At 42.4% G+C, this 23911-nt stretch overlaps 4 protein-coding genes across 9 annotated transcripts in view; 3 read left to right on the top strand and 1 right to left on the bottom strand.

Moving 5' to 3' along the window:
- The window catches only part of LOC108042170 (capon-like protein), a 47897-nt gene extending 32368 nt beyond the window's left edge, over window positions 1–15529 (top strand). For 2 of the 6 annotated variants that reach the window (XM_017120324.2, XM_017120325.2), the window contains exons 6-10: window positions 6234–6441; window positions 9243–9349; window positions 11060–11230; window positions 11304–11426; window positions 11686–13404. In XM_017120324.2, the coding sequence (XP_016975813.1) occupies window positions 6234–6441; window positions 9243–9349; window positions 11060–11230; window positions 11304–11426; window positions 11686–12720 (1644 nt within the window). In that variant the 3' untranslated portion in view covers window positions 12721–13404. Of the gene's footprint in view, window positions 1–1575; window positions 1663–4603; window positions 6054–6233; window positions 6442–9242; window positions 9350–11059; window positions 11231–11303; window positions 11427–11685; window positions 13405–13838 lie in introns of those variants that run through there. The other 4 variants (XM_044457654.1, XM_044457655.1, XM_017120323.2 and 1 more) reach the window with 4 other exon arrangements.
- A 1196-nt stretch (window positions 15530–16725) lies between these two features.
- On the bottom strand, window positions 16726–17317 carry LOC108042156. Its single transcript, XM_044457732.1, has 2 exons — window positions 16887–17317; window positions 16726–16852 (listed from the first exon to the last, which is right to left on the bottom strand). The coding sequence occupies exons 1-2, from the start codon at window positions 17315–17317 to the stop codon at window positions 16726–16728; spliced, it is 558 nt and encodes a 185-aa protein (XP_044313667.1).
- Window positions 17318–18430: 1113 nt separating this feature from the next.
- On the top strand, window positions 18431–19974 carry LOC108042176. Its single transcript, XM_017120340.2, has one exon. The coding sequence runs from the start codon at window positions 18713–18715 to the stop codon at window positions 19850–19852; it is 1140 nt and encodes a 379-aa protein (XP_016975829.2). The 5' UTR covers window positions 18431–18712; the 3' UTR covers window positions 19853–19974.
- Window positions 19975–22946: 2972 nt separating this feature from the next.
- On the top strand, window positions 22947–23755 carry LOC108042179 (serine protease 1). The gene has a single exon (XM_017120342.2). The coding sequence runs from the start codon at window positions 22950–22952 to the stop codon at window positions 23706–23708; it is 759 nt and encodes a 252-aa protein (XP_016975831.2). The 5' UTR covers window positions 22947–22949; the 3' UTR covers window positions 23709–23755.
- The last annotated feature ends 156 nt before the right edge of the window (window positions 23756–23911 follow it).

Genomic DNA, 23911 nt, shown 5'->3' with positions numbered 1-23911 from the left:
GGAATCTCTAAAAATAAGAACTCTGGTCTTGTGCAAAATGTCTACACGTATGCATAATTTTGGCTAGTATCCAGCATTGGAAAACCGAATCGAAAACAACTAGCAAATAAACAAAAAAAATATGTGTGCGCTATAAAGAGCGAAGTGCAGTTTATTAGATGTGCTATAATTGCGCTATATTTGATCTAGTTTCCATTAATTCGTAGTGACTATAAATGGCAAGATGCAAAACTGAATTTTAATTTAATATATTTTTGAATACGGAATAATTGACAAATTACTTAGGAAACAAATTTTAGGTATTATTTATATGTTATAGAATTTACCAATTAATTAATCTTTATAATTTGATTTAATTTGCTAAAACTCTCGTCTAAATGCAAAACTTTTAAGTTTGCTTTACAAGAAGCTGAGTCACTTTCCCTGTTAATTCTCCCATTCGGTTTCTATTTATTGAACCAATGATTTCGTGGTTATTTTTCATTGTCAATCTGTTCCAGTCTAGACCAATTTTTCATTGGCCATTACAGCGCACTGGGATCTAAACAAACCCGGCGATAAGTAAGGCGCAACTGTCCATCAGTCGGGTTGGCCAGCCGGCGCGTCCATTTCCGTGTTATATGGCCAGTGGATCGGCATAGATTTTCCCGTTCGCGGGGCGACATCGCCCCTCATTAAGCTATTGCCGAGATTTGCCAAATAAATAAATCAGATTTTACTTTGTGGTCGTTCGCCTGGGGGAAATGCATTTGCTTTGATTTCGTACCGAATGCGGTTTTTGATTAATTCCAAGTCAGAAATGTTCCAAATTTATTTCTTGAGAGTACAAACCACGCAAATTTCTTGGTATAATCGGCTGGCCTTCAACTTCAGTCTGTAGACAATGTCAAGTTGGCATTTCTATTTTTTCTTTTCTAATTAACAAGCGGGTTTCTGGGGAAAAATTCCAATACATCAGAGGGCAGTCGATGTTTTTTTGGCTGTCGAAATGGCTGACAAGTGACACAAGAAATTAAGGCCAGGAGGTGGGAGGGGGATGGCTACAGGGGCATTATCAGCCACACGTCGCCTGCACGTGTCTAAAATCGCGCATACGCCGCGTGCGTCAGAAAAAAAGCTCCGTTGCACCTGAGGCTTAGATATACCAGGCATTTGTTATTCAAGTAGCATCCAAATGCAACGCAATTTGGAAGCTGAATGAACACAAACACGGCCCGACAAAGCGATGAAAAGTGTATGATTAATGGCTAAGCAGGAGCAACGGAAAATGGTCGAAAGAAGCGAGGAGCCCCATTGTTTACTTCCGCGAAACACAAAGCAATGACGTCACAAGAGTAGCTGCAATCACACATACGCCGCGTTGTACCGGCCTCAGGGGGTTTCGTTGATCGTTTCGATATATGGGCCTCGTTGGAACGGCAAAGCCAAAGCAAAACCAAAACAAACGCAGCATGTAGCCAACGATCGGGCCAACAGCTGAGCGGAAAAGCTCTGGGAAAAGCTTTTCCATTTAGCCGGCTACGAGAAGATCTATCGATCGGCGATCTTCTCTCTCATTTCGGTCTTTGTCCAGTGCGTTCTAGACGGCGCGCCTTTGCAGACGTGTAGTGATTTAAAAACTTCATATCTAAATATTCAAAATTATGCAATGAGTGCGTGAATGTCAGTGAAGTGAAGTGTTTATAAAAAAACAACTAACAACAAAAGAATTAATTAATTCAAACCGATATTTCTGCCACCTGCAAAACATCCCCTTGAATAAATAAAACACAACATCATCCGATACAAGAGAAATAAATTCAGGCAATGACATGTCACAGCTTTAAGAAAAATATTTTAACGTACCCATAGATCATCCAATCCCAGCGAGCCGTAAAATTAAATATTTCAAATTGTGAAAGAAAGAAATCGTTGCTAGGAATAAAGTCCCAAAAGTGTTTTGTCATTGGTTTTTTCTACCATTTGGACTGCTGACGCCATTAAACGCTTGTGGCCAGCAAAAAGAACACAAATAATACTTTTAAACAATGCTAAGGATTGAATAATGAGCCACGAGAGCAGAAAATTGACTGGAAAATTAATTACCAGAGAAAAGCCGCAGCACAGGCCACTTGAAAAAAGTTTGCAAAGTGCGGACAGTAATACGACTTTACTAAAACAAAAATTAGAGTGTACCATTAAGTGAAAGTATATTTCTGTGCTGGCTTAAGGCAACGCGAATTCATTCATATCCAAACTTAGTTCAGTGACGTACACTTTTCCAAAATTTACTGTTTATGCATATTAGTTGTTAATGAGCTACTCGCACCACAGGTAGTACAAGGAAATGAGGAGACTCGTATAAATAAATAGAATTATGGTCAATAAGTTTAACGCACACGTGATATTTTGGTTGAAATATTTACGATTCTTTTCTGCTAAGCTTATTTATTTATATCTATATTTCGTATTGGTACAATAAACAAGCTAAGGCAAATTTGACAGCTGAAAAATCTCAAATAAACATAAAGTATAGGTACAAATATTTTCATGAACATAACTTTGTTCTCAAGTTTTGAATAGGGAATGGGGAAATATTTCTAATTTACCTGTTGTCTGTGGAATTGGCAAAGCTAATGCCTCGGGGAAAACCGCAACGTACCTTGTTCTTTCACCCCTCTTTTCCATTTTCATATTCCCAAAAATGGCTGCCCTCGTCGTTTCGTTTCGTTTCGCTTTGTTTTGCTTCGTTTCTGTTTTTATTTTTTTGCATTTCAAGCCAAAATAGATCCATTATTTTAATAGCCTACTTTAAAGTATTTCTAAAATCGAACAACGTTCGGGGAGAGTCTGTGGGAAAAGACACAGGTAGTGCGGGCAGGTGTTTCGCTTTGTTCGAGAGGCAAATTAAAAATACTCAAGTTTATATTCTATGCGTATTTTCGGGTATACTATGGGTTTTCTGGCCAGTATGTAAATTAAATTTTCAAGTGCCGCAGCCTGCATGACTAATGAGAAGTTCATTAGCGCGGGGGCAGAATAACAGGGGCGTATGAGGCAACAACCATCCTGACCACGTGACAATGTGCAGAATTTACGAGTTGCAGTTTTCCCTGTGTTAAACTGTGGTTAACTGCAGCTGCGGAAGTGGCATATGCGGTGGCATGTGCCTGCAGCTGTGGCATCGTGACCACCGACGACTTATGGCCCAAGTAAACACCGGCCAGTCGGCCAGATGGAGGCAGAGATCGGGGGCAGGGGCAATGGCAATGGCAGTGCCATTAAAACGGTGCTAAAAAGCCAGACCAGACACAAAGATTTTTCTGTAAAAATTTTCCCTTATGACAGACAGCGCGGGCAAAACAAACAAACTGACGGATTTGATTGCTGTGCAGAGTAAAATGGAAATTAAAATTCAAATAAATACATAAAACAAAGCTAACAAAGTCATTCTTAACGCCATCAATTTTCAAGTAGTTTTCCACGAAATGCCACGCAATTTTCTTTTATTTTCTTTCGTTTTTATTTATTTAAGTTTTCATTTTGGCTTTGTTGTAACGAATGTAAGTTGCCACACACTTTATCCGTTTACTTTTTATAGTTCTCAATTTGATTTATGTGAAATTGCACAAGTCCCACTGGGGAGATATATGTGCGAACTCAGTGGAGATAGACAATCAGTTGGCACCTTGGCTAAGACGGATTTTCCCAGCACACGCGGCGTATACGCAATGCTGATAAAACGGCAAAGTGAGACGTTTTGACACCTCTTGTGAATATACCTTAAAAAGAACTGTTAAATGGCCGAGTTAGTCTAGAATCCCGGAGTATTCAAATATTGAACATGTTGTAAGCATGCTTCGCTTCACTCTCTGTTTTGTTTGCCAACTTGCGCAACAAGTGCTGTCATTGCTTGTCAAAATAATTCAAATTGATGTGTTGTTAATGTCGTTCAGGCGAGTGCTCAACCTGCCGCCACTGAAGTAGCCCTTCAAAGTGCTTGAGTGCTGGCCAAGTTCTGCTCGAGAGTCTTCTGAAAGGGGAAACCGCAAAGTTATTTGGCCAGTAGCCTAGACTTAATTAGTAATAGTAGAGTGTTCAGCAAATTTGTGAAAATAAACTTTGATGACTGCATGAGCTTTTTCATAAATGATTCTCCCAATCCTACAAGAATCCATTAAGGCTATCATCTTTATAAATTAAATTCTTTGAGATAAATTACTAGATTGATGTCTTACTTATCATGTGGTATTTTATTACGTCTTTAGAAGGCTCAGAGTATTTTAAGTCAATACAAGTTTTTATATATAAACGTGGATGGAAAATAAAATAAGAGTTCAATATTCTTTTCGAAACATTTATAAATAATACCCCTTCAAAATTTCAATGCTTATAAAAATGCAACTAGGACTCTGACTCATTGACAGAAAACCAATGCAAATCATTCGCCTGATGATTGACATAAAGTTCGCTTGCTGGCTAACCATAACAATACCCACATCATATTGACAGTGTTCTTTTTTTTTGGTCGAGGGGTTGGCCTGAAAATGAGAAATCTGTGGCATGCATGCGGCAGAAATGTTCGGAAAATAACCAACAAAAATATTTCTTTTCCGATATGTAGGCAACATGAAAAGTTGCAAATAATTTAATACACAAATAAATGAACACGCAAAAGAAACAGAATCAAAAACAACAGCCTAGGGGCCAAAGAGAAACATAAACAATAAATATAGCACCTCGCAGGTGTGAAAAATGGCGCATCGGCGGTGTGTGAACAACCTGGATCAAGGGAGCGACCCACAGAACCCTAAGCAATTATGAAATTAATAGCCAACTAATTGGCCGATTGAAAAGTGAAAACACCACTGAACAGCATTGAACTTAGTGAGCAGTGACAAATTGGCGAGCTAACGACCTTGTGGATTGCGGACTGTGGATACATTTCGCGGATCACCGAACTCTGCCCAGCTGCTGTTGTGGCCATGAAGCACGAGAAGACCCTCGTCATGGCCGCTCCGCACAAGCAGCGCCATCCGCATCTCGCGGACAGCTCCGCCCACGTTCCCCGTAGTCCCATAACCAAGGCCTTCGACTTTCTGCCCTGGACGCGGAGTCGCAGCAAGGTCAACATGGCCAAGGTCCAGCAAAATCAGCAGAATCAGCAGGCGGATCAGCAGGCCACCGTTTCCTCGGTGGCGCCTGTTGAAAAGCCCTCGGAGGTGCATTATCACAAGAACATCTTCCGCAGCGGTGGTGGCCTCATCCGGGATATCCTGGTGGGGGATAAGCATCTCCAACTGAAGGACAAGCCACCACAATCTCCAGTTCCATCGCACAAGAAGAAACAAAAGCTCTTGTCGCGGAACAAGAGTTTGGATATCCGTGAACTCATTGGTTGCGTAGAGCGCGAAATGGCCCCTGTGACAGGAGGCGGGGGTCCTGTTGGTCAGCCAGCTCGTTTCCTAGATGACACCTATATAGACCACAAGCCCAAGCACATACTGTTCAATGATGACGAGAACACGGTGTATATTATAAAGAAGGAGCAGCCGGTGGCCAAGTCAAGTCATAAGGCCAGTAACTCCTCCACATCTGCTGCCCAAACCAATGGAGATGTTTTGAAGGCACGCCTGAAGTTCAAGCGTTTACCCGGGGATCACTATGAGGCATCGCCGGAGGCCCTGCGACGTGCACATCTCCTCCACCAGCGATCCGAGCAGCGTCATCAGCTGCAGCGGCGCAAGAGTCTCAGCGATCAGCACAGCAGCTCCAGCCTGAGCAGTGGAGGGGGTGGTGGTGGAGGGGGCGGCTATAGCGGTAATGGAAGCATAATGCTGGAGCGACCCAAGACCGACAAGCCGCGAAAGAAGTTATCCTTCCGCGAACCCATCATAGCCGGCGACCAAATGCTGCCACTCATCCTCACCGAACAGCGGCAGGCGAGACAGAGGCGTCGCAGTTCCCCACTGGAGCGAAGCAGGGGGGTCTTAGCGGGTGCGGACTGTGATAATTTATGCAATAACCGCACAAAGGATGCAATTTCCTGCGGCTGTGCAACGAGCGATCCGGAGGTGGGTTCAATGCGACAAAGGGGCGTATGCGTAATACGCGCAGCGGCGGCTTAATTGCTGTCAATGGTATTGGTTGATGAAGAGGGGGAGCGGGGGTTGGGTTATGTCTTAATGGGGAACGCTGTATGCCATCCATAATACAATTAAATTAATCCCTCTGTCTCTCTCCGTCCGTTGCAGTCTCAGGCCATGCGCATCGTTCGCACCGTGGGACAAGCCTTTGAAGTGTGCCACAAATTTAATCTTCATAAGAATTCCCTGGAACCCAATGACGAACGCTCCGACATATCCTCCTCGGAGCTGCTGGACGTGGAGCAGATCAGCGAACAGCAGCTCAGCGAAGATGGCGAACGTGGTGGCGTTGGCGACAACGAGACGCCCAAGAAAGGTGAGTGTCGGAAAATAATTCAGTGAAATGGATGGGTGTTTGGGTGAAAAATGGGTGAAAAATGGGAAAAGTCGTTCGTTGCCTGGCCAATAAATAAATGAAAAGCTCTGGCTGTCATCGCAGTCATCCGCTTCCTGGGTGAATCTCTGGAGCCTGCAGCCTGGACGATGGTCGCATTAGTTTCCTATTCATTTCTGCATTCCCATGCAAATGATTGCTCCTTAATTTCAAATTCAGTTCGATGCGGCGAGCGAGGCATTTGCATTTAAATTGCATTTTATTCTCCGGGGATGGAGGTTGCCAAGGGAAGTGAGAGCATTTCATGGTTAAGTCTTTAAATTAACCACAATAGGAAACATACCAAAGTTAAATTATCATGGAAATGATTTTACTTGAAAATCCGAAGAAGTTCATTAAGTTATAGTTTATTTTTTCAAAATGATGGTGCATTTTGTATATTTTGTTTAACATTTCCCAGTGTTTTCTTCACTTTATTTCCGTAAATATACAAACTGCAACTGCAGACATAATACATATATATATACTGTGTATACACGAGTGTACATACGCACTGAACAGGCGATTGGCAATAACCCCTGCTAAAGTAAAAAGTACAATATAAAAGATGACTGCGCATATGAGAAGAAAAAATATTAAAAAATAAAATAAAATACGAAAATAAAAGAACCAAGAACAGAAGCAGGAGCTTTCGACATACACTTCGACGCTGTTAAGCAATTTCCACATATTGCTTCAATTTTCAATAATCTTCATGCGGTTTTCCATCTTGCCAACCCCCCTCCTCATCACCTCCACACCCCCCTCCCTCCCCTCACACACTCTTACACAGGCAAGGCGTAGTTTGACGTCATCAACGCGTTGCTGCTGCCAAAAATAAGCTGAAAAAATAATATTGAAAACCTCACGAAAAAAAGCAATTCTTTTTGCAATCTTTTGTCTAAAACCATCCAGCGACATCATTCGCAAGAAATTCTGAGAATATAAATATAAATAACGCCCAAGTGGGGTGGAAAATAGGTGGCGCACAAGGTAGCTACTTATCGGGGATGGATTATTTGCTGATACTTCCATCATAACCATGGCATCACCGAGTCATTGGATCCGGGAAAACTGAAACCGAATTTGTTGCCAGGCGACACTAGAGACCATGGAACTCTCACGTGGTGGCCAACAGAGTATGTGGGCGTTCCCTGAAGTCGTGTGCCAAAAATAATTTATTTATTTCAATATCTCATCCTCACGCTCTGCAGTCTTGTAATATTCGCTATATAGTAATTCTCCGTCTGCGCTGGTTGACTTTTAAGTAGCCAAAACCAGCGATTCGGCACTGACATAATGAATTATGAACACGTGTGTTTGTCTATGTCTGGGTGCCATTCCTCTGAGATCGAAAAGATTAGTTAGACGGGGTGCAAAGTTGAATACCCTAGCCTAGACTACTAAATTTATGCCACAAGTTGGGAGGGCCTATTTAGTCCAACAAAAAAAGATCCATTAGCAATGACTAATAAAATATGAAAAAAAAACAATAAGCAATATAAGTACAAGTCCTGAAAATAAATATAGCGAAATATGGTCCTATAGTTTATTAATTTCATTTTTCAAATGTGTTGAATTGTTAAATTCTCTACCACAAAGAACAAGTCTACTTAAACTTAAAATCTGACTCAAAAATAGTTTACAAAATTTACATGACTCAAAAATAGCTTACATTTAAAAACACCAACATTTTAATAGTGTTCTGGTAGTTTGTAACCTACGTTTCACCAAATCTAGTATTTACCGTAGAACAAGTAAAACTAAAATTACAAAGTTTGCTTGTTGTTTTTGGCCTGCCGCGACCACAGGTCGTATACGTAATAAGCACGCCATTACGTTAATCAACACATCGTATATTATCTTTGGCTAGGATATTTGCAAAATATACCCAAATCACAATATAATATAGATTGGCTATAAGTAAAATCTGAACATTTGGATTACTAATTGTTGTTCCATGTCACAGAACCGCTTTGCAGCTGTTTTGTCGGGCCTTTTCGAACTGCTCTCTAATTGATTATGATGTATTCCTCGAAATGGGTCATTTGGACTGTAAAAATTCTACAAAAGATGGTATCTAAATTTAAACCAAGAAACATGTGTTTGCGAGGGTGGAAATTCTTCTTTAATATTTGCAGGGAATATGCCAGCGAATTCCATTAATTACTTGCCAAAATGTTCGGTGTTAAAAACCATCTGAAACGGCAAATTAATTTACATGCTGTGAAGGATTTTTACAACGCTTGTAGCAATTCATCGCCAATTAACACGTGCCCCAGGTGCGAAACGAAACCGAACCGCAAAATTTTACCGACTTCTATGTATATACCTTTATATAAACGTTCGCCAAGTTCTTGGAACAAATTTTCTCAAATATTTTCCAACTAATCAAATTGAAACGGCAGCCGAATACAGAAGTGAACTTCGTTCGCCCCATCCTCATTATCCAATACCCATAATCATCATCTTCATAGCGATCGCGCGAGGCTGTAGATAATTGTTTCATTATTTATTGGACAGACAGCATAATCAAAACAAATATTGAACTCTAGACGCTGTAATTAATGGGAAATTAAGCGCGAAAGTGGCCGCCAAAACAGATCGTGGGGCACTAGACCACCAGGTGGGCCGCGTGGGTGTCCCGCGACCTTGACAAATGGGAGGGCGGGCCTTACACGGCCCACATGTTCACCTAGCCGGCCATTCAATTCACAATTCCACCATTTCTCTACTATTTTTAGAGCACTTGGCCATAACGCCCGATCTGAGCCACACGCAGCCGCAGAGACCGAGCCACTTGGAGCTAATGCCATCGCATTCGAGTCTACGCAAATCGAACAGCCTGCTGGTGAGTAACTTATGTCCATCATAATCATTCTGCAAAATGGGCCGCTAATAATAAGCAAAATCACAGCCATATCCTGGCAGGGCAATTAAAATGCCGGCGCTGCCGAATTTTAATGAGCCAAAATCTCTGAAATGAAATCAAATACAATGTGGCCCATTGCTGGCGTTTCTGTTTAGGTCATAATGTATAAAATAATATTTCGCATTTGTTTACCTAACAATGCGGTCAGGAGAGGGTAAACAAGCTGAAATAAAAACAATAATATTCAGATTCAATAACTTTTCATTTGCCCCCGAATACTGTCAAGGCTGAAAGGTGAATAAAATAAAGGAATCCCGTTTGTAAAGAGTAAAATAGCCCAGTTTAAATTTAATTATGTCAATTTAATAGCCTCTTCACAATAAAACATTCTCATGTTATTTTTTTATGGGGAAAGCACGGGACAAATATTAATTTTTTATTGGACACAAGAATGTGAAAGTGAAATGTGACTATTAATCGAAAGTTCAGGCTCATAAATAATTTAGCAGAAAGTGTCTAGAATAGCCATAAGTTTTCGTAGAAAATATAAAAATGTTTATTATATTTTGAAAAACACATTTTCTTTGAACAGTCTTGGCTCTCACAGAAAATAAGCTAAATTAATAGAGAGTCTGACCTTACCTTAAGAATAAGAAGAAATAAATAAATGTTTTCTTGTATTATTTTTTAAGATTGAAAGCTATAGGTCTTTTACACTAGATTTTTTAAAATGTTGTCTACTTAAAATAAGAATAGATATTTTAAATGTTTTAAATATCTTTTTGTTTTTTATAGGATATATTTTTAATTTTAAAATTTTAGCTTTCTGTCTTTTAGATAGCGGGTTTCACCTTAAGGCAGGCTTGCACCTTGTTGGCGCCCAAAACCTGATTTTTTTCTGGAATTTATTTCTTGGAAAGTATGGTAGGTGTGGGAATAAAATTTTAGCCAGTTGTAGGGTACAGTTTATTGAAGCTACACAATTTTTTTGAGTGCGATCCAAGCGAAGGGGGAGGGGGAGTACCGAACAATGGCGGCATGTCCGCGAAAAACTCGTCCTCATGGCGGATTTTTTGGAATTTTAAGAAATAATCTGAAACGCAAAAAACGAATATATTCTTAATCTGTACACTTGCTCGCATGGCTTGAACTAGGATATTTGAAAAAACATAAAAAATGCAAAAATTATGAGCTTTTGAAAAAAAAATCGGTTTTTTCCTCATTTTTTCGTTACTCATTATTTTTTTAAATAAACAATTTTTAATATTTTCAAAAGATCCTAGTCTATACCATGCACATACTTCTGAGGAACATGTATAAAAAATTTCATGACGATTGCTCAATTTTTGCGGCTTGTACGACTTCCGCCAACTCGGAAAACATGGTTTCGAGAAAAACGCGTTTGAAAATTTTCACTATAATGGCAACGCGCTTGACACCGGTCCACCAAACGGCCGATAACTTTCGTAATTCAAGAGATTTCGACTTGAAATTTTAGGAGAGTAAAATTAAAACATGTATGTATCCGAAACTGCAAAAAAAAAATTTGATTTTTTTGACTTCACAAGGTGCAAGCCTGCCTTAAAGAAAAAATCTCATTCCTTACCAATAAATAACACACCTGAATGTTAATGATGTGAATGAATAATAATCACTTGAAAAATTTTAATTTTATCTTTGTATTTCCAGTGCGATGTGGACGACAAGTCGCCAGGCTCTCCCTCTTCGCCGCGTTCTGAGATCACCCAGCTGAAGGATCAGCTGGAGGCACAGGCTCTGCAAACGCGCCAGGCTCTGGGTCAACTGATGATGGTGCGGGAGCAGCTCATTTCGGAGACCAATGCGCGCATCGAGGCGCAGGTGGGTGTCTGGGGGGATAACCACCTCTTGAAGGGGATAATAATGATAATTTTGGAATACTATTATATTCCAGGCGCGCACCCAACAACTGCTGCAGCAGAACCGGGAGCTCCTGGAGCACCTGGCCTCCTTGGGGGCCTACAACGAGCAGCAGAGTGCCGGACTCACGTCGGCCAACATCGGAATGGCGCCGCAGGTGAGTGCCCACGGGCCCATCATCTACGCTCTATAAGCTTTTGAGTTATGCGATCGTAAATTTGCGCTGATTTCGAACCCATCCCAGCTGTGCGTCCTTTTTGCATGTTTTATTTGTGTTTTTCTTGGCTGCCGTTTGTTTTTGCACGAGTGTTTATATAGTTGCCCCTTTTCGTTGTGCGTTGTGCGTTCTCGTTAATATTATTGATTGAGAGTGCTCATGTACTTAATGCCCTGTGACCTTTCACCCCTTCGATTAGCAATCGCAGCTGCAACTGCTGCTGCAGGCCACCAGCAACAACAACAACCTGGCCACGATCAATCAGCAGATCAGCAATCTGGGCAACATTAATCAGCAGTTGACCTCGCTGAGTCACCAGTTGAGTGGTCTGAATCAGCAGAGCCAGCACCTCCAGAATTTGCAACAGCAACAGCAGCAACAACAAACGCCGGCGGTACCGAATCCAGCCACGCCCCCTCCCGTGGCGGGCGGCAGTAGTCCGTATCCGTCGATGAGTGCGTTGCAAACCATCAGCAATCAGTTGCAGCAACAGCAGCAGCAACAGCAACAGGATGCTTTGTCCAAGGATCTGTTTCAAGTGAACCAGGAGCTGCTGAACCGCCTGCAGTCCCTGAATTTAAATGCTAATCCTGGACAGGGACAGCCAACGCCCTCGGCCTCGCCGCACAACTCCTTCTTCTATGTGAATCCCCTGTCCTGCACTCCAGCCACGCCCAACAACAATGCTGGTGGAGCTGGAGGTTTCAATTTCCTCACCTCACCTGCGGCAACGGGTGCACTGACGCCCTCTCCTTTGGGCACCATGAATCGCAACTCCTTTGCCGGCAGTTCGTCCTTGAACGAGGACATTCGCCTGAGCATCGAGCAGAATCTGAACAATTTGGAGGAGCAGCTGAAGGCAGCGGTCTCGAATGGCAATTTGGCTGGCCTGGCCTGTGGGGGATCCACCAGTACAAGGGATACCAGTCGGAGTTCCTCCACCCTGGACTCGCCCTCCTCGCCACGTTTGAGGAGCAGCAATAACAACATAAGTCCCGGGAGCAGCAATGGCCACCAGAGCCACAACAATAATAGCAACAGCAACAGCAGCAGCAGTCGGGAGACGCGATTCAATACGGTTTTGTTGAGGGTCACCGACGAGGCGGGTCACCAGCGGAAGCTATCGGCCACGCCCAGTTTTATCACAAGGAGCACCAGCGAGAAGGTGCCCAATCGCAGCCAGATGATGAGCCAGGTGCAGAGGACCACCTGGGCCAGGCACACCACCAAATGAGAGGAGTTCAAATCTCCCAGTGGACCAGGTCATAGAGATAGTGAGCGTGAGGATCGAGTGAATGAGTGGGTGGAACAGTATTAATTTAGGAGAAAAAAACCCTACTTTAGTTATGCATTTTAGGTGTCCTAGCATTGCTGGCGTTTAATGTGCCAATTATTTGCCCAGCTCAAACCCTATTTAAGTGTAAAATATATCTATTTAGCATTATTTATCTAGCTCAAAGTGTGCCAAAGTCAAAGTTTATAACCCTTTGATGTTGGGTTAGCTTCAGCAGCCAGCAGCAAACCTTAAGTAAAAGTATTTGTGAAACATAATCTTAGCATATCAGCAACGAAGAAACTTACTCAAGTTCACAATAATCGTTTGAAAGTATTTTCTCTCCCCTAAATGAAATCTATATCTATACACCTAGTGTTTAAGCTAATGAGTCTAGTCTAAAACTGGTTAAGTTCGATACTGTTATTTTTGTAAATTGTTGTATTTTAATTCAATTTATGCGTGACCCGCATAGGCTTTCCCCGCAAAAGAGCAATAATTATGTGAAATGAATTAATTAGTTGCCAGGTCACAGAGTTATTTGTAAATTACAATTTCAAATATTCGTTTGAATATGGAATACAGGCAGCAAAAATGAACGGCAGACAACAGAAATAATAATAAAAATCGCATAATTATGTAAAATTCCTTGGCGACTTTTTCGATCCGGTTTATGCATTGTCGTTAATAATTGAAAGTTAACGCCAGGCTGGGCAATTTCCCTAATGACTTTTCCGACAAAAACATGCAGCATACTTTTAAGCGCATTAAGCATCCGCCCCTTGGGCCCAGTGGTGGCCAGTGTATGAACTTCCCCCTGGATAAATGAAAAACGATGCCGTGGCATAAGAAAACAGCAGCAAAAACAAGTGTCGCCATTTTTCACTCTACTCGGTAGTTGGTTTCCGGTTTGTTTTTTTTTTCTTTCTGTCCCCACGTTGCCTACGGATTTCGCTGGTGGGCAGCAATTTGCGCACATAACTCATTTGCATAAATTTACACACTGACTTTACGTATTCCCCAACTCACCCGCTTAACGCTCCCACACCCACCGATTTCCCATTTCCCATTTCCCGCAGCTATCGTCGACGGCGAAAGTGGCGAGATGGTTCCAACAACTGCCCTGGCACACCGCCTCCTTGTCGCGACCGGAGAGCGGCTTCGTTTCCGGCGACTCGCGCTCCGAGAAGTATCAGGAGGATCATTTCTACGGCGGCATTGCCAAGGAGACGGATGATTTATGCGACGAATTTCTGCTGGTGGAGGGCAGCAGCACCATTTGGACAAAGCTGAGCGCCAAAAAGCGTCGTAAATTGCTCGGCATGCGGCTGGGCAAAGTGACAACGTTCTGAGGACGGCGGGCCAGCCTCGCATTTGCGTAATGTGTGCGTTTATTAGCTGTTAAGTGAGTTTTTAGCATAGCCCTAAGTGTAGCTTTGATATATTTGCGTAGGCATAGCTAGCCAGTACGAACAACCAATAGACTAAAGGACCAAATTAACCCAAACGAAGCGGAACGAACGACATGCTCATTGAGATGCCATGCAACAGGCATACAGACATAAGTCAATTAGCGAGCATAAAACGTAAGCTCAATGTGTATTTAAGTATTAACGAAATGGAAGTATTTGGCCAAGCGGCAGCCAGCCAATTCATTAAGCGAACAAACCACGCACATTAATCATACGCCACGTAGCCCACCTACAAACACCCACTGCCAGAAGCCAAAAGAGCATTCACTGCTTAACTTGACCAACTTTTCGTGTACGAGAAAAACTGGTTATTAAGCTAAGCAAACAACAAGGCAAGTACCACAGCAGCAGCAGCAGTAGAGATGGGACTAAAGACAACACAAAAAGCAGGAAACGCAGGAAGGAGCTTTTCCTGCAGCCAGGACCAAAAAGATCAAATGTTTGTTATTCATAAATTTTTGCCGGCTTCACCGTTTTTATGCATAAATCGATTTTACTTTTACGCTTGGCAGTCCCTTTCCTTTCCCCTTTTTTTTTTTGGCTTGGGTAACTCTATAAATTTAAGTCAGCTGCTGTGGCAAGTGCAAACCGAGCTTGCGGCATACGTGGCGTATAAGCGATTTACTTGAAATTTATGGGGATTCGTTGGCTATAAAATGCGGGGTTGGTAAGGTAGCTAGGTACTACTTTAGTTAGAAAGCAACGAAGGTGTCGTACACCCAGCAGATAGTACATCAACTTTGATGGGTTAAGTTAGGGATAGTAAAACCAGATATCTTAAGCTTAGTTGAATATGCAGAGACATCTGCGAAACACTGTGACAATCATCGGAGGGTAGGCGAAATTTTGCAATTCAAATTTGAGTGGAGTTAAAACCGGCCAAATGGCATTCAATCATCATCAAACTCTGTCGAGTTTTTATTGCTTTATTTGGTAGCTCTTCCGTTTACTGCCTGGCATCACAATGAAAAGACGATTCTCCTAACGATTTTATGACATTTGCAATTTAGACACGAAATTTATAGATGCAAGTAAAAAAAAACAAAAATTAATTTACGTAAAATGGTTTTTAGTTAATTTATGCAAACGATTTTTGAGACTGAAACTGAAATTTGCACTAAGCATAAGCCAGGATACACAAATACATGCATACATCACACACAACCATGCATTCCACAAACATTTGCGACAAATAGGAAAACTTTTTCATAAGCTACTTTTACCCCAAGCTAAATTAATATTAGTTGCTCTGGTTCAGCGCAATAGAATAAAGTGAAAATAATAAAAATTAAATGCAACATGCTGGGCCACATGTCCTTATCCAGCTCCTGCCATTTCCACTGCCGCCGCTGCTGCTGACACTTTACAGTTCAATTAATTTAACGCGCTTTGCATGTAATAGAAAGGCATTGCATACCAGCAGGGGCAGGACATGCAGGATATGCGAGGACATGCCGCAGGAGGAGCAGCACAGCCCAGCAGGTGGGCTTGGCTGGCTCCTCTTGTGTGGAATGGCCCTGCCAGCTAACAAGCGCATTCTGGCCAAGTGGGAGCGTCGTGGTGGAGATACCATCTACGCAGTCGGCATTGGCTCGAATTGGAGGTACCCCCCACTGGGCAGAACACATATTTTCAGCTTTCGTAAGTATTTATGGGGAGTTTTCCATTGAAAATTCGCTGCTAGCGTAAACATATTTATTGCTAGCAATTGGCTAGGGTAATACACCCATTTTTCAATACAACAAGTGCTGTTAACAGCCAATTCAAAGGAAAAAACCCAGAAAAAGAGGTAGTTTTACTACTAGGTCAAAAATATAAAATTCCATGTTGGAAAACTTGCAAAAATACGTGCATAAACTTTCTTTTTTGGGGTTTTATATATTTTTTTGCGAGTCAAGAAAAGTTAGAGCCCTTAAAAAAAAACTCCTTAAAGAAATATACGTTCTTCATTTATTTTCTAAACAAACCACTTACACAGATTTTATACAAATTCATAATAAATTTTTTCTAAATTAGTTTCCCGACCAAAAAACTAAGATACCCCATCAATGCTGGGTATCACAATTAGAAAACAAAGTGAAGGCACCTTTTCTGCGCTCATAATTAAGGACACAAGCCAACGCAACGCACTAATGGAAAGGCGAAAAATATAAAAATGAAAAGTGAAAGTGAAAATGAAAAATGGCGCTTTCTCACATGGCGAACGGGACATGCGATATTTTGTTTTTCGGGGCCGAGCTGTTGACACTTTTTGGGGCAGCGGCAGACATAATTACACAGAGGTAGGCCGCGATGACCCTGAAAGCAGGAAGTTCACTTTGTGTCATGTGAGACCAGTCGGTGACAGCCAGGAGAAACAGTTGAAAGTGCCGCGTGTCCTGTCCAACGTCATCCTCTGGCGAACTGGCAGGACATGGGAAAAACCGACACACACACACACTCACATCCATTGACACTTATCGCGTGGGTGGCGCGTTTAATTCACATTTTATTTTCAGTGCCCGTGGCTGCGCGCGTAATTGTTGCTTCCAAGTCCTGGCCAGGACACGGATGTAGTCAGTTCGCGCTGGCGCTGCACGGCGGACGTGTGCGCGGTGAATAATCGCGTTTTCCCAGTCTCTCTGTGTGTGTGTGTGTGAGTGTGTGTTGTTTGGCTCGGTTTTGGCCATGCAGAACGAGGCCAACGAAGCGGCGGGGCCATCTGGAGCAGGAGCGGGAGCTGGAGCTGACGCTGGAGCTCCGGGGTTTAGTAACGCCGACTGGGTGCAGAGCCCGCCGGCCCCAGCTCCCCGTCGCCCCAAGCCGGGAATTCTGCGCCTCGACATCGGCAAACCGCGACGCTCATCAGGTGGTTCCGTCGATTTCCGATGCGTGGCCAGCAGCAGCAGCAATGGCAACAACAGCAACGTGGCCACTGGCGCCAACAGTGAGGTAAGTGAGCATGATTTACGGCCCGCCGGGGAGTGCTTACGATTTGGCCAGGCCAACGACATGGGCCACGGAGCCCGAGGCATCCCGGGAATGGGACGGGACAGCACCCAGCTGCAGCAATTGCTGCCACTGCCACTGCCAATGGCCATAAACATCAATCGCACTTAACTGGCGGTCGCTTTTGGCCCGGTCAAGCAATGCAGCGAGCACCAGTTGGCCGTTAAAATCATTTTTAGCCCCCACCAGTAGCCAGGTGAAGGATTTCTTAAGTCAAGGCGAACTTAAAATGCGCTTGTTGGGGTTCCAGAAAAGAATTATAAAAACTAATCCAAAAAAATAATTGCTTTGCTTAATAAGACCCGTGTTTTTCCCTGGAAAAGCTAAAAAGTAGGTTTTAAACAAAAATAAATGAATACAGCTTTTTTAGTTTATATCTTTTATATATACACTGTTAGGCAGACATAATTCATACGTTCTGTGTGTCTGGTAATAGGTAATAAAATATTTTAATTAGAATGGATGGACATTAGAGTGGGACAAAAAAAACCTTACTCTTTACGGTAAAATATGGTAGATTTTTGTGTGCAATAAATTTATTCGAAAACCAAAAAATGTTGTTTTAAGCATTTGGCGTTGAGAAAGACTTTAAAATGGAGAACATACACTTTAGAGCTCATTTGTAGACCCTTAAACTTACAAATTCTTACAAATTTGTAAGAATTTGTGATGCCCTTTTTGACATCCTCTTGTTTTACATAAAATACTATTCTTATTATTATAAGTATCTAACAGGTGGAAGAATGCCTTTCTTATTAGATATAATTTAATTAATTTAAATAAATATTTTTAGCATAAAGTTTTGTTTCCAAGTCTTAAAGCTTTATATTTATTAGGGAAAACTGTTGCCAAAAAAATAACTTTACTAATGTGCGGTCCTCGTTTTACTTAAGTTTCGAAAATAAGTTTTACGACAATGAGGAGTGATTTTCGCCTGTAACCTAATTGTAACACGCCTTGATTCAAATCTGTTGTTGCCAGTAAAGGTTCCTAATTAAGTAAACTTATCAAAAGAGTGGTTTCTCGGTTAAACTTTAGCCTAATTACTCAATATGGTAAGCTCGAGCTAAGCATGCAAAATCTCAGATGGCTAGTGGTTTCTCCTTTATGGGAGTTAATAAACAAGTTAAATCACTTGGCTGTTTAAGTAGCAGGTAGCAAATCACACAGCAAACTTCGCAGGGCACAAGGGTATCCCAGTGTTCATTAGGCCAGACATGCGACAATGGCCGAAACCGAGTGGATGCGGTGGACACACCCTGGACACTCTGCACTCGACCAGTTTGGCATGGGGATGGGTCGAGTGTGTGGCTTGGGGGGCAAACATTTATTTAGTCATAAAGCTGATGCGTAATCTCAACAAGCCAGGCGAGTTCGAGTGGGTCAGCTGGAGTTTGTCAGTTGGCACGTTCGAGTTTGTTTGGTTGCTTCGACTATACACAAAATTTCTCTGCCTAAAAACGAGCTCCACCCAGCTCTAGATACGGACGAAAATGTCTTATTTGACCGCGGAGACCCAGCAGAGGCACTTCATCACACGCAGCAGCTATGAGGGTGCCTGGGACAAGCTGGTGAATGTGATGGACGGATTCGGTAGCTATCGCTATCCGGATGGGAGCGAGTACCGCGGCCGGTTCCACCAGGGTCAGTTCCACGGCTATGGGCACTTGCGGCTGGCCCAACCGTACCGCTTTACGGTCAAGGGTGAGTTCGAGCATGGTCGTCTGGTGACGGTGGAGGACATGTGGTTCTCCGACGGCCTGCATGTCGAGGGCCGGTTCGCCGGTTCGAAGCTGGAGTGCGATGATTGGGACTACCTGACGCCCAGCGATCGGCGCTATCATTCCGAGCGTCGTTATGGCCAACAGCCGGTGGGACCCACCGCTTTCATAACGGCCAAAATGCTGCCGCGCGATATTCCGCCGCATTGCTATGATGTGGAGGAGGGCCTGTTCAACAGTAAGACCTGCTGGTTGACGGACCGCCCGGGTCCCTTCCGCGGTACCATGTATGTGGGCTGCAAGCGGGATAAGGACTGGATCAAGCGGCATTGCCGGAAGGCTCGCACCGCACATCTAAGTGAGCCGGCGTCGAGCTTTTGCCGACACATTATAGCAAACAATTTGGCCACGGAGCGCACGCAGATGCGCCGCACTGCCATCTATGCGCCCAATGGGGAGGTGCATCGGGAGCGGTACTATCATAAACTGACCAAGCAGCGGGGTCATCCGGAGGAGCCACTGCAGACCGCTCCACTGCGTTCAGTGCGCAATGACGATCCCGCCTACGAAACGGAGATGTGTGTGCGTGCCTACGCCAGGATGCTGGACAAACGGCAGCGGGATCAGCAGGAGTACCAGAAGCTCCATCCCTGCGCCAAAATGGAGAAGATTACGGGACCCCGCGAATGGACGAGTACCTCGGATGTGCGCAATCCGGAATCGGGAGGTGCCTCCAGTTGCCAGTCGGAGAGTTTCGGGGAGCAATCACTGCCCATTAACGTTACGGATGCCTATCGATCGGCCCACACCATGATGCAGAAGCGACCGGCGGACAACATCAACGTGGTGCAGTCCAATCTGATACGCCACAATAGTTACATGGACATGACGCGTTCCATATTTGAATTGTAGATCCCTTAGATCAATGTGTTTTAATGTACGTCGTTTCCAATTAAAAATTTTAGTTGTTGCTCTGTAGTAATTATAGCCACGAGCTCAGAAGTAAACCCAATAAATATGAATGAATTAACTTGGCAAGCGATGTAAATTAAAATACAAGAATCCAGTCGAACTTTCATAAATAAAAAGACGAAATCGGGAGATGCGGAAAAATTCACTTTTATTTCGGTTTTTTGATCAAAACCCTGGGAAATAATGATCACATGTTGGAATGCCATACCTCGTCGAATTCGTTATAAAATTTCCAATCGAGTGGCATTCACAGCTAAAAAATTTCATTTTGGTCGGTTTTTCGCCAAAAATGACAATGTAACCCCTTATGAAAAAAGCCGAAATCCGGAGATCCGGAAAAATGCACTTTTATTTCGGTTTTTTGATCAGAACCCTGGGAAATAATGATCACATGTTGGAATGCCATACCTCGTTGAATTCGTTATAAAATTTCCAATCGAGTGGCATTCGTAACCCCTTATGAAAAAAGCCGAAATCCGGACATCCGGAAAAATGCACTTTTATTTCGTTTTTTTGATCAAAACCCTGGGAAATAATGATCACATGTTGGAATGCCATACCTCGTTGAATTCGTTATAAAATTTCCAATCGAGTGGCATTCACAGCTAAAAAATTTCATTTTGGTCGGTTTTTCGCCAAAAATGACAATGTAACCCCTTATGAAAAAAGCCGAAATCCGGAGATCCGGAAAAATTCACTTTTATTTCGGTTTTTTGATCAAAACCCTGGGAAATAATGATCACATGTTGGAATGCCATACCTCGTCGAATTCGTTATAAAATTTCCAATCGAGTGGCATTCACAGCTTAAAACTTTCATTTTGGTCGGTTTTTCGCCAAAAATGACAATGTAACCCCTTATGAAAAAAGCCGAAATCCGGAGATCCGGAAAAATGCACTTTTATTTCGGTTTTGTGATCAGAACCCTGGGAAATAATGATCACATGTTGGAATGCCATACCTCGTCGAATTCGTTATAAAATTTCCAATCGAGTGGCATTCACAGCTAAAAAATTTCATTTTGGTCGGTTTTTCGCCAAAAATGACAATGTAACCCCTTATGAAAAAAGCCGAAATCCGGAGATCCGGAAAAATGCACTTTTATTTCGGTTTTTTGATCAGAACCCTGGGAAATAATGATCACATGTTGGAATGCCATACCTCGTTGAATTCGTTATAAAATTTCCAATCGAGTGGCATTCACAGCTTAAAACTTTCATTTTGGTCGGTTTTTCGCCAAAAATGACAATGTAACCCCTTATGAAAAAAGCCGAAATCCGGACATCCGGAAAAATGCACTTTTATTTCGGTTTTTTGATCAAAACCCTGGGAAATAATGATCACATTTTGGAATGCCATACCTCGCTGAATTCGTTATAAAATTTCCAATCGAGTGGCATTCACAACTAAAAAATTTCATTTAGGTCGGTTTTTCGCCAAAAATGGCAATGTAACCCCTTATGAAAAAAGCCGAAATCCGGAGATCCGGAAAAATGCACTTTTATTTCGGTTTTTTGATCAAAACCCTGGGAAATAATGATCACATGTTGGAATGCCATACCTCGTTGAATTCGTTATAAAATTTCCAATCGAGTGGCATTCACAGCTTAAAACTTTCATTTTGGTCGGTTTTTCGCCAAAAATGGCAATGTAACCCCTTATGAAAAAGCCGAATTCCGGACATCCGGAAAAATGCACTTTTATTTCAGTTTTTTGATCAAAACCCTGGGAAATAATGATCACATATTGGAATGCCATACCTCGTCGAATTCGTTATAAAATTTCCAATCGAGTGGCATTCACAACTAAAAATTTCATTTAGGTCGGTTTTTCGCCAAAAATGGCAATGTAACCCCTTATGAAAAAAGCCGAAATCCGGAGGTCCGGAAAAATGCACTTTTATTTCGGTTTTTTGATCAAAACCCTGGGAAATAATGATCACATGTTGGAATGCCATACCTCGTCGAATTCGTTATAAAATTTCCAATCGAGTGGCATTCACAACTAAAAATTTCATTTAGGTCGGTTTTTCGCCAAAAATGGCAATGTAACCCCTTATGAAAAAAGCCGTAATCCGGAGATCCGGAAAAATGCACTTTTATTTCGGTTTTTTGATCAAAACCCTGGGAAATAATGATCACAAGTTGGAATGCCATACCTCGCTGAATTCGTTATAAAATTTCCAATCGAGTGGCATTCACAACTAAAAAATTTCATTTAGGTCGGTTTTTCGCCAAAAATGGCAATGTAACCCCTTATGAAAAAAGCCGAAATCCGGAGGTCCGGAAAAATGCACTTTTATTTCGGTTTTTTGATCAAAACCCTGGGAAATAATGATCACATGTTGGAATGCCATACCTCGTTGAATTCGTTATAAAATTTCCAATGGAGTGGCATTCACAGCTTAAAACTTTCATTTTGGTCGGTTTTTTGCCAAAAAAAATCGGTCAAAAAATTAATGTTTCCTAATCAACCTGGAATAAATAGTTTAGGTCCTCAGCTACACAAAAAAGTCATTTATTAAGCTGTGCGTCTTATTTTGTTGCTTTTAGAGCAAAATTATGCTAAAACCCCATATGAAAAATGCTAAAAACGGTCAAAAATAATTCTCACAAATCAACCTGGAATCAATTATTTACTTTCTTCATTTGTTTTTATTACGCAACAAACGATGGTTTTCCATCATGGCTTTGTTTCAGTTATTTACAAACAACAAATTAGTTAATAATCAGTCAAATCGGTAACTGTATAAGTAAAAATAATAAATAAATAAATAGAGTAAAACATTTTATTTTTAGAGTACCCACTAAATGGTTCCAGCTAATGGCTATAATAGTTTTTTGTATAATTTACCTAAATAATATGTATTAAGACACACTGGCAACTTTAATTAGTAAGTTTCCTTAAGTCCCAAGATAACCAAAACAAATCGCGCTAATGTGCAAAAAGTTAACTTTTCCTAATTACCCACCCTAGGGAATTACTATATAATAAAGCCATTTACTGAATCCGAACAGCAACCACTTTTATTTGGAATCATGAAGCTGTTGGTAATTTTCTTGGCATGGGCAGTAGCCATCGCATCAGCTACTACGGAGAAAACAGGAGATCCCGATCACATTATCACCAATGGAAGCCCGGCCTACGAAGGACAGGCGCCTTATGTAGTGGGCATGGCATTTGGACAGAGCAACATCTGGTGCAGTGGTACCATCATTGGCGACACCTGGATCCTCACCTCCGCTCAATGTTTGGTCGGCAGTTCGGGGGTGACCATTTACTTTGGAGCCACGAAGCTGAGTCAGGCCCAGTTCACGGTGACGGTGGGCTCCAGCGAGTATGTGACCGGAAGCCAGCATCTTGCTCTGGTCCGAATCCCCCGAATTGGATTCAGCAATCGGGTCAACCGGGTTGCCCTGCCTTCGCTGAGCAATCGATCCCAGCGGTACGAAAACTGGTGGGCAGGTGTCTGTGGATGGGGTGTCACGACCTTCAACAATGGACTAACCGACTGGCTGCAGTGCGTGGACCTCCAGATAATGACTAACTCCGAGTGCACCTCTTTCTATGGGTCCACCACGGTCTCTGACCAGATTCTCTGCACCCGCACTCCCAATGGAAGGTCCACTTGCTTCGGCGACGCCGGCAGTCCACTGGTCACCAAACAGGGATCCACTCTGGTGGGAATCTCCGCTTTTGTGGCCTCCAACGGTTGCACCTTGGGCTTGCCTGCTGGATTTGCCAGGATCACCAGCGCTCTGGATTGGATCCGTCAAAGGACAGGCATCTCCTACTAGAAGTCTATAGAAAAGTTAAATAAAAATGCCCCTTACCTGCACATTAATTTTGTAAAATCTTTTGCATCTCAATTAGATTGTGGTAAATAAATGGATAGCGAACCTGCTTTTATTTTTAACGATGAGAGAGTTTATATTTTTAATTTTTGAACTGTGAAATAAAAGTGCATTTTTCCGGATCTCCGGATTTCGGCTTTTTTCAT

The sequence above is a fragment of the Drosophila rhopaloa genome, unplaced genomic scaffold, assembly GCF_018152115.1.
Source record: "Drosophila rhopaloa isolate 14029-0021.01 unplaced genomic scaffold, ASM1815211v1 contig_163, whole genome shotgun sequence".
NCBI lineage: Eukaryota > Metazoa > Arthropoda > Insecta > Diptera > Drosophilidae > Drosophila > Drosophila rhopaloa.
Note: the sequence above shows the minus strand (reverse complement) of the source record. Positions and strands in the feature narration are given on the sequence as shown.